Source organism: Polistes dominula, unplaced genomic scaffold (assembly GCF_049000335.1).
Source record: "Polistes dominula isolate Pdom_NZ unplaced genomic scaffold, Pdom_raw_medaka contig_73, whole genome shotgun sequence".
NCBI classification, from domain to species: Eukaryota; Metazoa; Arthropoda; class Insecta; order Hymenoptera; family Vespidae; genus Polistes; species Polistes dominula.
Window position 1 is genome coordinate 7,885,765 of NW_028300951.1, and position 14,318 is coordinate 7,900,082.

The 14,318-nt window shown below is 25.5% G+C and overlaps 1 protein-coding gene across 19 annotated transcripts in view; it reads left to right on the forward strand.

Annotated features, from left to right (window-relative positions):
- Patronin (calmodulin-regulated spectrin-associated protein patronin) overlaps positions 1 to 14,318 on the forward strand; it is a 56,091-nt gene that overhangs the window by 19,101 nt on the left and 22,672 nt on the right. For all 19 annotated transcript variants that reach the window (XM_015326849.2, XM_015326855.2, XM_089172044.1 and 16 more), the window contains one exon: positions 13,615 to 13,710. In XM_015326849.2, coding sequence (XP_015182335.1) covers positions 13,615 to 13,710 — 96 coding nt within the window. The remainder of the gene's footprint in view (positions 1 to 13,614; positions 13,711 to 14,318) is intronic.

The window sequence follows — 14,318 nt, forward strand, 5'->3', positions numbered from 1 at the left end:
TTGTGTAAGTAAGAAAAAACAAATATAAAATAATACATATATGGGATATTAAAAATTGTAACACGAAAAATCTAAAAAAAAAAAAAAAAAAACGATAGTTTTAAATATTAATTAATTTTTTCACGTACAAATTTTATTCGATACGAACCCTATGGAAACAAAAAATTAGTAGAAGGGTAGGATACGTAATATAAATACTTTATGATCTTGTATGAAAAGAATAGAGATTCGTTAAATGATTGTTTGGCAATTGTGTAAGTCGCTTAAAACAAGAAGTGGACGTTAAATAGTTAACGTGATCGTCGGTGCGTGGACCACGATCCACATACGAAACAGTGCGAACGTTCTTACTTCGTGGTTAACAGCAGCCTGCAGTAGCAGTCTGCAGTAGCAACAACTGCAACAGCAACTGCAGTTGCAACAGTAACCAAACTCCATCGGTGGTGGTGGTGATGATGGTGAAGAAAAAGAAGAAGAAAGAATACTTTTAGAACTAACTAAAATTGAATTTCTATTTTCTATCATTAAGTTAAGAAAATAATTAAAAAAAAAAAAAAAGTTATGGGTTGCGTTAATTAAAATATATAATCTCGCGATGTGTTTTATAATAATAATTAAAAGTTTGTTCTTTATTGTTAGAATCACGAAGTTTAAATGAACGACGATGAGTCAAGTTTTGCGATGAGACCTGATCGATGATGATCTAATCTCGAATTTCCAATTGTGTTTTTAAGATCCTAGAGAGTTAACCAAAAAAAGAGTTTAGAATTCTTTTTGTTATTTTTTTTTTTTTATTTTCTTTTTTCTTATTTGTGAATTATTTTGTTGTTCTATAATTCGGCCGAATGATTTGGATACTACGATTGATATTGGTAAGATTGTTTTTAACTTTAACTTTTTATTTATATGTATATATATATATAGAATAAAGTTTACAAAATTTATTTTTATTTATAAAAGTTTACAGTTTCATTCATTATTTATTTATTTTTTTTTTTATAAAAGTATTTATTATTTATTTTTATTTATAAAAGTTTACAGTTTCATTTGTTATCACGAATTTTGATATTATATTATATATATATATATATATATATATATATATATAACATATATGTTTATATTCTTTTTCTATTCTCTTGTTCCATGGTGGGGAAACCATAGGAAATCGTTCAACGTTGTGTATGCGTGTAATCGTCTTCGTCTATTGGTCGAGACTTCGACTTTCAACTTTTCACATTTACCTTCTCGTATCCAACGTTTTAGTTTACCTATTCTAACTCCAACAACGGAAGCTTTGCAAAACCATCGAACGACTATTTACATTAGTATATATATGTATGCGTGTATGTGAGTGCATGTTTGCATTCGAATCGAGTAACAAGTTTTTCTATTCCTTCTTGCTTTTATATATTTTTTTTATTATTCTTTTTTTTTTTTTTTTGACGATGTTAAAAAGAAAAATACTTAAAAAATAATAGATACATTTTTGATCGTGAAACTCTGATAGAAAATACAAAATTGTTGAAACTTTTGATTAGTTTTTACGTTAACACAGTTATTTTGTTGATTTTTAGTTCTTTTTTTTTTTTTTTATCTTTTATAGAGAAAAACAGTTGCAAATACATGGAAATTTTTATTTTACACATGTATACAATAAATAGAAAATTTGTTCTTTTATCGTAAATGAGTGATGAGGAGAAGGAAGAAGGGGAAGGGGAGAGTTTTAGTCGGACAATAACAGTTATTCCACTTTGAAAAAGTTTAAGTACTTTCAAACAAATTTACCGTTCGGTGTTACATAGGTTAAGAGTACGTTAAGAGTACAATCAAATAATTACGTGAAAAAAAAATCACGACTTCTGATTTACTCGTATATATTTAGCCCTCATTATCAATTAAATAATTATTAAATAAGTGAAAAATAATTTAAAAGAAAAAAAAACAAATCTTTTTTTTATTTGTATACTTCACATTAAGAAATATACGTCGAGAAATAAATTTATACGTTGTAAAAAATATATATATATATATATATATATATATATATAACTTATTTATATAAATTTATATAAATATATTATTATACATTATTATAAATATTACATAGAAAACCGAAATTACTTTCTTGCCAACCCAATAATTTACCGAGGTTACAAATATATGGCAAAATTTCAAAAATAAATTTTTTTTTATTATTATGTAATAAAAAAAAAGAGTAAATTTGTGTAATATAAAGTTTATCACGAATTTTGATACGTCATATTATTTATTTTTATTTTTTTCATATACTATTCCATATATCTCTTATGAAACTAATGGCGTGGGGTTGGTGGTGGGTGAGGGGGGAAGGTGAGGTTAGGGAAAGGATGTGAGAAATATGAAAGAGACCTCGAAGAAATGAAATTCTTCGAGGATATTTATTATACTCCTTTCTTGTGCCATCCAGGCTAAGTAAAGTCTCTTCTTTCTTTCTTTCTTTCTTTCTTTCTTTCTCTTTTTAGTTTTCTTCTCATTCTTTTTTACTTTAACTTGTCGTTATTCGATCGCCTTCGGGCTTGAAAGCTTCAAGTAACGAGGACTATCCAATAACGGTGGTTCTTTTAAAATTAAATAAATTCAATATTTTTCAATTTTGCATTAACACTACGAGGGGTGATGGTGGGAGAGAACTAGTGTTATATTTATTTTTAACTTAAGACTATAAATAATCAAATAAATTATTGAACAATATTCCAGGAAGATCCTAAAGAATAATAGTACATTTTGTCAGATTTTTTTTTTTTAAATAATAATAATAATAATAATAATAATAATAATAATAATATTGAAAAAAAGTTCACTCACAGTTAGGTGACCAGTTGTTAAGTTTGAATAATTATTTTTATTTCTAACTGGTAACTCTAAATAATAATATAAATTATTGAACAATATTCCTAGAGACTCTATAAAGTATTAATAAATGTTGTCAGATTCTTTTTTTTAAATAATAATGACATTATAACAAAATTTATTCACAACTTACCTTAGCTAGTAAAATTTATCTAACTTATGGTTATTAAAACAGATCGGTGACCCGTTTAGAAAAATTTATTGGGTCAATCAATCCAATTGGCCCAATTTCGTTCAAGAATCTTACAACTAACATTTATTTTAAAAGATAAAAAATATGATTGCTTAAAAAAACAACAAAATTGTAATTTCTTCGTTAATAGTTACATTAATAATTTGTGTTTTTTTTTTTAAATTACTATTATATTATAGAATCATAGAAAATTTGTAGACACATTTGCATTTTCATTTGGTATTGCGTGAATGTTTTGTTGTGTTCGCATGTTTGTAGTATGTGTATTATATATATACATATAATACACGTTTATTAGAGAAACTAACTAGTATGATCCTTGATACGACGATGGTCAGGGCTATTTGCCATACTACGTGGGTAGAAATTATCTGAAATTCCATCTAACCTCGCTCTTTTGTCCGATCGTTTCACATACTAAAGATATATACATATATATAATATTGTATGGGTGTACATTTTTTTATCCATATACTTATTTGATCTAATGATAAATGTGAGTGAGATGGAACATTAGAAATGTGAAATGCATTTCTTGAATAAACACAATCGATTAAACATTTTTTTTTTTTTCATTTTGTATAATATTGAAATACAATTAGGGTAAGTGTGATGGATATTATTATACTACGGTTGAAAATTTGCGACATATTTGAAATAATATAAAAATAAATATTTCAATCAATATTTAACATTATTTTAATCCTTACCACTTTTGTGTTGAGTATCATTCGACATCATATTTCTTACATTAACTATAATGTTGAACTAAACTCGACGATTATATATAAATCAATTTTGAAAATAATTAAAAAGATTTTGTAAATACGATATTAACGAATGCAGAGGGTAAGGTTTTTTTTTTTAATAATTAATAACTATATTTGTGCATGAAATAAATAATAATATCTATCGTATTCGTGTAATACTTTAATATACTTTTATAAATTTTCAATTACTGAGTGTTAAATACTGAGAATAAAAAATATACAAATTAATAATTATATTTAAAATATATATATATATATAAATATTGAATTGTTATTCAAATGTTATTCTAACGATAAATAATAATATTTCATTAAATTATTCAATTTAAAACTTTAATCAACAATTTATATACTCACGCACTTATTTTACAGAGTGTTTTTATCTATTATCATTTATTAAATAGTAAAAATTAAATGAATAATTAAAAAAATAAAAAAGAAAGATAAACAGCAAACAATAGAAATTAAAAAAATATTTACTTATATTATTTAAAATATTTACTTGAATTAAAACAATAAATACTCGTTTGATTATTCATTAAATTCGTTTATTCATTCAAAATATTCTGGTTTGAGAATATTGTATATGGTTTATCATTTGCTATTGATTATTATGTTAAGAAAGGAATAGAGAAAAATAGATAAGTATATATATATAGAAAAAAAACAAAAAGGGAAAAGAAAATCCGTTTGGTCGACGAAAGGGAAGGAAGTAGTCGTTCAGTTTTGTTTGACTTGGCATAGGAAACTCTATGAGCAGCCCTACAAGAAGAACTACCAGTGATACAGAAAGGGAAAGAAAGAGAAAAAGGAAAATACAGAAAGAGAGAAAGAGAGATAGAGTGTGAGTTTTCAACTTGTTCAGTTCTCTTTCTCTCTGTATACTACTATTTCTCTTTTATTCTTTCTCTTGTTGTTCACACTCCTCGTAAATCGGTGAACCTTCGAGGAGACGTACCAGACATGCCTCCTTTCCTTTTTTGCTTTGATCTTCGGCCTTCCTTGCGAACCAAGTGCATACATGCGTTTTATTTTTCTTCTTATCGTGCCATACTATCTTCTTCTTTCTCTTTCTATCTTTCTTTTACTCTTTCATTCTACGTACATATGTTAGAAAGAAAGATGTACAAGAGAAAGGGATATGAATTCATGCGTTGAAACCATTTATCCTGAAAACTTTAACGTGTTTCAAGAAAATGGAACAAACAAAATAGAATGTGTGTGAGATAGAGATAGAGAAAGAGAAAGAGAAAGAGAAAGAGAGAGAGAGAGAGAGAGAGAGAGAGAGAGAAAATTTTGTTTGAATTTCTTAAGATATTATATTTATTATATTGTAATATTTAAAATTTTAATATTATGAATATATTTTTATTTTTTTATTTATATTATAAAAATATTTATATATATATATATTATATTATATTATATTTGTGTGTATTTTATATATATATATATATATATATATATATATATATATATATATATATTATAAAATTAATATAATATATATTTATATTATTTATTATAATATATTTATTTTTATTATTAGAGTAAAACAAAAGTTCGTGCATTTATTGTGTTTTTTAAGATAGAAGGTTTAAATGTTATTCAGACTGACACATTGTCCTCCATGATAATTCTTTTATTAAATATTGTTTATATATTTGTAAAAGATAGAAATTAAGATTATAACGATCTGATTTTACCATTTTTTTTTCATTCTAATGTAAATATTTTATCGCTCCTGCGCAGTAATGATTTCCAGGGACAAATTTTCCTCTAATATAAAAAGAATGCCTTAAAGTATTAAAATAATTGTTAATTAATTAAAAAAAAATGGGTATTGTGTAATTAAGAATCATTTCCTTGAAATTCACCTTCTTCATACTGACACGTTGTCATCTGTCAAAATACTTTTATTAAATGTTGTACATGTGTACAACAGGAATATTATTTGTAATAAATAGAAATTAAGATAATACTGTTCGATTTTAGCATTTTTACACATGCGCAATGTTATGCACCTGCAATGACGGTTCACCTTACATATATTCCGTGCATTTAAACAATAAAACGCATTTACTTCAATTAATTAACAATTATTTTAGTACTTTAATGTACTCTACTTACATTCAATGAAAATTTTACCTTCCTAGTCATTTCTGCGCAGAAGCGATCAAATAATTACAGTAGAATGCAAAAAATGCTTAAATTAGAACGTTTTAATCTTAAATGGTCTTTATTAGGAATATCATTATCGTTGTACACATGCGAAACATTTAGAAAGTCATATATAAACAACATTTCATAAAAGTATATTGATAATAGGATAACGTGCCAGTCTGCAGGTGAATTTCAAAGAGTACGGTACATAGATCATATATTTCGAGCTTTTAAACAACAATAAACATATGTCAACATTTATTGATTATTGTAAATATACAGGTAACAATACTTTAACGATACGGAAGTTGTTAATGTGTGTATTACCTAGATAAAATGCAATAAATCTTGATTCCACCATCTTTAACAAAACAAATCAGTTTATCTGCGGATTAACTAGGTAATGTTCACATTAATTAATGGTTTTCAAACTTTACCAGTAAAACACATATGTTAGGGTGAACCAAAAGTTCGTACATTTTTTTTATTAATCCTTTGAGTGCTGAATACTTTAACCGGAAATGTTTTGTAGGAACGGAATAATTTATTATAAATCAAATTTTAATAATAAATTATATTTAATAATTAAAATTTTTCTTTCTGTGTGAATATAATTGAATTTAATTAATATAAACGTTACATTATTTTACATTAATATTAACAAATACGTATATGCGTTGAACGACCACACTAGTAATTTTTACCAAACGCATATATGCGTCTATAGCACTCAAAAGGGTTAATATTTCCAAAATAAATTTTACAAAAATAATCCATTATTATGCAATTTTCAAGTAAAGTTTTAGCACAATAAATGTACGAACTTTGTGTTCACCCTAATAATAAGGGATTATATATATATATCTTTTAAGAAAGTAAAAATGGTGTCTTTCGTAGCAACCAACTCTTTTCCTTCCGAGTCCCCCCTTCCCTCTTTCCTTAAGCGCACGCGTCAACAGAAGATAAAGAGGAGAGAACGGTATATGTATTATATATGTGTGTGTATGTATGTATGTATGTATGTATGTATATGTATGTGTATTCTCTCGAGGATGCACCAAAAAAGGAAACGAGAAAGATACCACCCGTGCTTGGGAAGTCGTCTCTCGTAATGGCTCTTACGAAGAGTCCATCGATGCGTTGACTTGTTTGCTTGAATTTGCTGCATTTACTGTTGCTGTTGCTGTTATTACTATTGCTGTTACTGATGGTGGTGGTGGTGGTATTACTCTTGCTCTTGCTATTTTTCTATTGGTGTTAATGTTGATGTTGATGCTAAGTCCCACCTTATTTTCTATCCAACTCTCGTACTATGCAACCTACCAACCTACTCATGAGAAAGATAGAAGTTTCCTTGGAAGCCGAGTCACTTAACGTTTACCTAGAAAATATACACATATATATATATATATATATGACGTATGCGTGTCGTGTTAACGTGACATTTTTAGATATTAGTGAGATATCTATTTAAAATATTTTAATATTTTATTTTTTTTTATTTCTTTTATATATTTTTATTCCATTCGATGAGAATTTATTTCATCGTGTGTTCAATTAGTTGTTGCATAATAAATTAATAAAAAAAAAAACTCATCTTTTTTTTATTTCCATTGAAAAAAGAAAAATAAAGTAACTAAAATACTTTTCTAGGAACTATTTAATATTTAATTAGAATATAAAATGGTAAAAAGTTTTATTAATATCAAATTGTTCTTTTTATAGATAGTATCTTATATATAGATCTGTTTATATATATACAGATAAAGAAAAGAGAGAGAGAGAGAGAGAGAGAGAGAGAGAAAATTACTTTGTACTTTTATTTGAAGGAAAAAAGATGAGTTTAGGGAAAGGTTTAAAGAGAACATTGAAAAAGAGATGAAACTTTTCTTCTTTTTTTTTTTTTTTTTTTTTTTTTTTACTTCTCTCTCATTTTCCTGTTTTGATGCATTTCCATGCACTTTAGTGTTTCCTTGATACGTTCCATATATACCGGGTGTCCCGGTGTAATATTGATTATCACAGGCTTTTTTTTTATTTTTTTTTATTTTTTTCTCTTTCTTGACACAAAGGTGGACTTTTCTGAAGCATGCTACATTATGTGGGCAGTGTCCATGGCCGGAATCCATATTAAGAATTTATACCGTTACTCCGTTGATTATTACGAGAGTTAGTTTTGCATTGTGTCTACCTTACCAGACGTTAGAACTGTCCACTAATTAAATCTAAAGGGATACAAGAAGGTTCAGAGAAAATTTATCTCTCTCTGTCTCTGTGTCTTTTCTTTTTCTTTTCTTTTTTTTTTGTTTTTTATATTTCATTAAAAAAATTACACCTAACATTTTAATATCTTCACCTCTTCTTCGCACATTTATCATTTCATGGATCGTTAAATCATTTTATTGATATACATTAACATAGTTTTTTTTATTTTTTAACACCTTTTTTATTTCTTAATTCTTTTTTATAGTCTCCTTTTAGCTTCTCATTTCTTTTTAAATATCTTTATCCGTTATCCATCTAATTTTTGGTTTCCTTATATCGTAATTTTTTTTTTTTTTGTATACTTTTAACATAGATATTATCATTATACTATATTTTATTTCTATTTTATTTCTATTTTATTTTCATTTTTCCAATAATTTCTTTTTAACGTGTTTTTTTTTTTTTTTTTTTTTAATAGTCAAATTCACATCCCGATATTTTTGAAAATACCCTATGTATTTCGTTATTATTTTCATTTTCTTATCGAATATTAATTTTATATTTATAATTTACATTTGATTAAATTTCAAGTGCATTTAAAGAGATAACAATTTTTAACACTAGTCAAAATGACTGATGTATAAAAAAAAAGCTTTTTAAAGCTTCCAATCTTTATTTACTCTTAAAATATAACAAAAAATGTATAACAATAATAATTTTAATAGATAAATGTATTTATAGACATTTTTAAATAACAAAACGCTTAATTATTTACAGAAATCAAATGTTACATGAAGTAGAAATTTTGAATTAAAATGGCCCGACCAGTCAAAATGACTGGTCTGAAATATCTAATGTTAATTAACATTAATAATAATAAAAAAATAAGATCATCCGTACGATGATCAAAGATTAACATATTATAATTCCTTTGCAAAAAGTTTGATCGAACGAACGTGTTGTACCTATTTTATCTACTAGTAATGCAATATGTATTTCATGTCTTACATACACATTTTTACTTAAACATACACACACACATATATATATATATATATAAACGTTTACTGTATACATAGTATGTGTGTGGCTCTCTTTAAGCTATGACCTGGCATCTTTTTATAGACAAGAAGCCACGCGTATATAAAAGCACCGCTGCCTGGACGTGCGCACGTGCGTTGCATTCCCCGTGCGGACGCTTAAACGCGCCTCCGGTTTTTCTTCCTAACATTGTAAAAAGAAACAATTTTATTTTTCCATCGTATATACAATAACGGTGGTTGTTGTTATTCTATTTTTGTTTTTTAACCTCACCTCTTTTTTTTTATTTTTTTATTTAAAAATTTTCAATTACATCTATCACTCCCCTTCTTCCTCTTACTATCATCGTCATCGGTGTGCATAAAAATATTAGAGAGAAAAATGACATCATTGTTTGAAATTTATATTTAATTATATTAGATAATTAAACACGAAATGTTGTCCAATTTTTGGAAATTATTATTAATTATTTAATTTAAATGTAATACATTATTTTAATAATAAACAATTTTTTTCTAATTAAATAATAAATTATTAATTATATTATAATTATATTAAATAATATATTATTTAATTATAATTTAAAAATTTTTTTAATTAAATAATAAATTATTTAAATATATTTTATGCAAATAATATATATATGTGAACTTAAAATTGAATAATAATAAATAATTATATTATAACTATATTAAATAATATATTATTTAAATATATTATGCAAATAATATATATGGGAACTTAAAATTGAATAAAAGTGATTAGAGATATTAAAATAAATAATATTAATTACTGTTGATAACAAATATTAATTTTTTATTCGTAGTAGCATATTTATTTAAAAATAAAATGAAAAGTCAAATAGTAAATTTAATTTTATAAATTTTTATTTTATAAATTTTTATTTTTTGCAATACTCACTTTAAGAACCATTGGAGACTAATGCATTAACTGACACGTAATTTTAGAATAATCCATAATATACAAACTAGACTGGTGAGAGATGTGGGATTACCTTAAAAGGATATAAATTTAATTCTCTTAACGAGTTCTTTTTTTTTTTTTTTTGTAACATTTCTGTCGAAAGCATATTTCCATTTTTTCAATCGTTTTAATTTCTACAAATTTAACAAATTTTTTCTATTATTTTTAGATGGATAATTCTACTTTTTGTTTTTTTTTTCTTTTATTTTAATTTAAAATTTAGAATGGAAAATTTGTCTGTAAAAAAAATACTGTATTGATTTTTGCTTAAATTATCCAAGAACTTTTTATATTTTGTCTGTAATACTTTTTTTTTAACGAGTAGAATTGTATATATCTATGTGTATGTGTGTTTCTCGATATTTCACGTAAAACGTCATTCCAGATTTCTTTCCGTTCTTATCCCAACGAGTCGATAAAGAGACCATTGAAATATTTCTCAAACTCGAATCAGTATTCGAAGAAAAGATGAAGAAAATAGTAACATCTTCTTTCAGTTGCTATCTTTTATTCTTTGTAGAACAGTAAATCGTATTTTATAGTACTTATTCTCAAGTTTTCTAGAAAATCGAAATGATTTTGTTCGAACAAAGAAAAATGGTCACAATACAATTTTTATAAATATCAAACAAAATAAAATAAATTAATTTCATTATCAACAATTTTCTTTTTGTTTAAATAAAAAATTAAATTGTCTAATAAATCTATGCAATTGTTGTTGCCATAATTTACTGTTAATTAATTAATTTATTTATTAAAAAAAAAAAAAATAAGAAAACCAAACTCTTGAATAATCTAACGATCAATAATTATTGCGTATATAAATGAAATTAAAAATGTGTGTGTGTGTGTGTGTGTTTTAATAAAATGCATTAAAAATTCTATCCAAATTTATTATACATAATGTAAGAAACAAGTTTTTCTCGCGAATTTAATTAAAACCAGTCGTTTTCATTTAAAATATTAAGAGAGGGTGGAATGGGATGAGGGGTGTTTCATACGAAAGATTGAAAAAAATTTTTTCGTTTTATTTCTAAGAAAAGTTAAGTTAATGGTGAAGTGTATTAACGTTAAAAAATAGGAAAATGTTTTTTCTTCTTTATTTCTTTCTTCATTCCCTTATTCCCTTCAGAGTTGGTCTATTTTGAAGGATGACGACGTTTAATGGCTTGCGAACAAGCATTCTTCGATAACAATGATTTTTAAACTTTGCTGACCTCTTTTAACACGTTCGACAGATCCTCCTTTCCCCTTTTCCCCTACCCCTACCCCTACCCCCTCCTGTTCCATCACCCCACAGCCTCGCCCATTCTTGCGGTAAACTATCGTGAAAAGTAATATCGTGGAAAACTTTTCTATTACCTGATATAAAACTTTATCAAATATTATAATCAAGAATTTAAAAAGAAAATAAACAAAACAGAAAAATTCATTACGATTCGAATAGTAATTATTTATTTTTTTTTTTTTTTATAAATAAAAATACAACCCAAAAAGGGTGCCATCCAAAAAATGTAACCGTATTTTGATTTGTTTAAAAAGACGCGTGCTTGTATTTTAACATTTCGTACTAAACATAATCTTCTTCGTAATTTCAAAGTGTTCGGGATAACATTTTATTCTGTGACACCCTGTAGAACTCGATTATCCTTTTCTTTCTTTCCCCTCTTTCCACCTTCTGTAAAGACTTTAGGCTTATTTATTTTTTAAATTGTAAAATTTCAAAAACTTACAGCAAAATTTTCTAGAAAGAAATGATTCAACGTTTTTTTTTAAGAATTCTTGAGTTGTAATACGATCTTGTAGAAATTTTCTATATACCTTGAAATTAAATTTATTTTTTAAATTGTATAAACTTGCTAGCTAAGAAAAAAAAGAAGAAGAAGAAGAAGCCTTTTAAGAGAAGAAATTGATTTTAAAATCGTTTAGAAAAACTTCAAATACGATCTCAATCCTGTAATATAATATATTATGCTTGATGTACAATTAATTATTTAAATTTGTAAAATTGCAAACTTTTAAATAAAGTCTCTAAAAGAATAATTGATTTAATGTCGTCTTTTAAAAATCTTCTTCTGTACTTTATATAGCTTAATTTGTTATTTAAATTAAAAAATTTCAAACTAAAGAAATTTCTCCAAAGGGGGGAGGGGAGTGGGTGATGTTGGAGAGGAAAAAGAAAAAGGAAGAATAATTGATTCAGTATTGTCTAGGAACTTTAATCCAATCTTGTAGAAATATATTATACTTTTTGTTCAATTTATTATTTAAATTTGTAATATTTCAAATTTATAATTAGTCACCAGGTATAATTGATTAAGTATTGTCTAGAAATTTTAATCAAATCTTGTAGAAATCATTTTTTTATATATATATATATAATATATTTAATACATCACCATAACAATACAGCATCTTTTGAGAGGAGGTGGTGAAAGAGGAAGAAAAGAAGGGTAGGGCGGGTGTAGGACGAATAAGAACCCTGTCTCGAGTGGCTCGATAGTGAAAGCTTCTTATCTTTCTCTAAGCATGTGTTAAAAGATAACAAAAGGGAAGATGTGTTTAAAGTATAATGAAGGAAGATAAGAAAAGTAGTCTTGATAACAAAGTATTTATTATTTATCAATTTTTATGTATATTCTTAAGACACGAATGATCTTTTTTATTTTATTTTTTATTTTTTATTTTTCTTTATTTATATTTCTGTTGGTAATTGACTTGTGGAGGCGGGGTTTTAAAAAACAGACATGGCCGACTATTGTTATCCAATCAAATGGTTATCCGTTTATTTATATTCGATAATTATATTTATTTGAATTAATTTATGTTATCCTCTTAAGTGAGAAAGATATTTAACAAAGATAATTTTATCATTTCAATAGTATTTATTAAAAAAAAAATATTTATTTATCTTGTTAATTTATTTTAATGAATCTTGCGTTGCATTAACACTAGATATATCAGACCAGCCATTTTGACTGGTCGGACTATTTTAATTCAAAATTTCTACTTCATGTAACATTTGATTTCTGTAAATCATTAAGCGTTTTGTTATTTAAAAATGTTTATAAATCCATTTATCTATTAAATTTATTATTGTTAAACATTTTTTGTTATATTTTAAGAGTAAATAATGACTGGAATCTTTAAAAAGCATTTCTTTTTATACACCAGTCATTTTGACTAGTGTGGTAGAAATAGGTATAATGAAAATGGTGGTATATATATCTAGTGTTAATAATTTATTATATTACATATTGTGAAACTGGTAGTTTGTTTTTTAGTCATCAGATGTCGTGACTAAAATAATCAATCCATCAATAAATATTTTTATTAATTTGAGAATTTGTTTATTGTATTTTTCAGGCTAAACAACGTGCCTCCGTGAAATGGCTCCTATCGAAGGCATACAACAATCGAGTACCAGACAACCTTCGCGAGCCATATTATCGTGACCACGAGGTAAACGATTTTGTTCATTTTGTTTTATTTTTTTATTATTATAATTATTATTATTCATCTGAACAATGCATCACTGCAACGTTACTCAACCTTTCAATCTAAGAGAAGAATAATAATAATTTACATCTCTTGGGGAAACAATTATGAAATAATTGCAATTCGCGAGTTCAACATTTTTCAATTTTTTCATAAATATTCAAATTGGAAATAATTGCATTATATAAATTTAATTTAACTATCTCACATTTGTAATTCATAATTATTGCAATATTGTAATAGATTTAACTCAACTAGATAGTTGAATTTTGATCAATAAATTTATTTGTTTATTTTGTTGGATTTGTTAACAATAATCATATCGATGGAAAAAAATATAATCTTTCATAGGATTGATCTCGTTTTTGTTGAAATATATTTCCTTGGAAAATAAATTGTCACAAACACGTTGCAGAAAAACGTGAATCTTCCATTCCTGATGGCAGTTGATCCAATTAAAGTTTCAATTGTATTATTATTCTAGAACGTCGTACACATTTGTTATCTCTTAATCTTCTTCTTTTGTATTTAACAGTGAAACGTGTAACATCGTATCTTTTTCTTTCTATTAT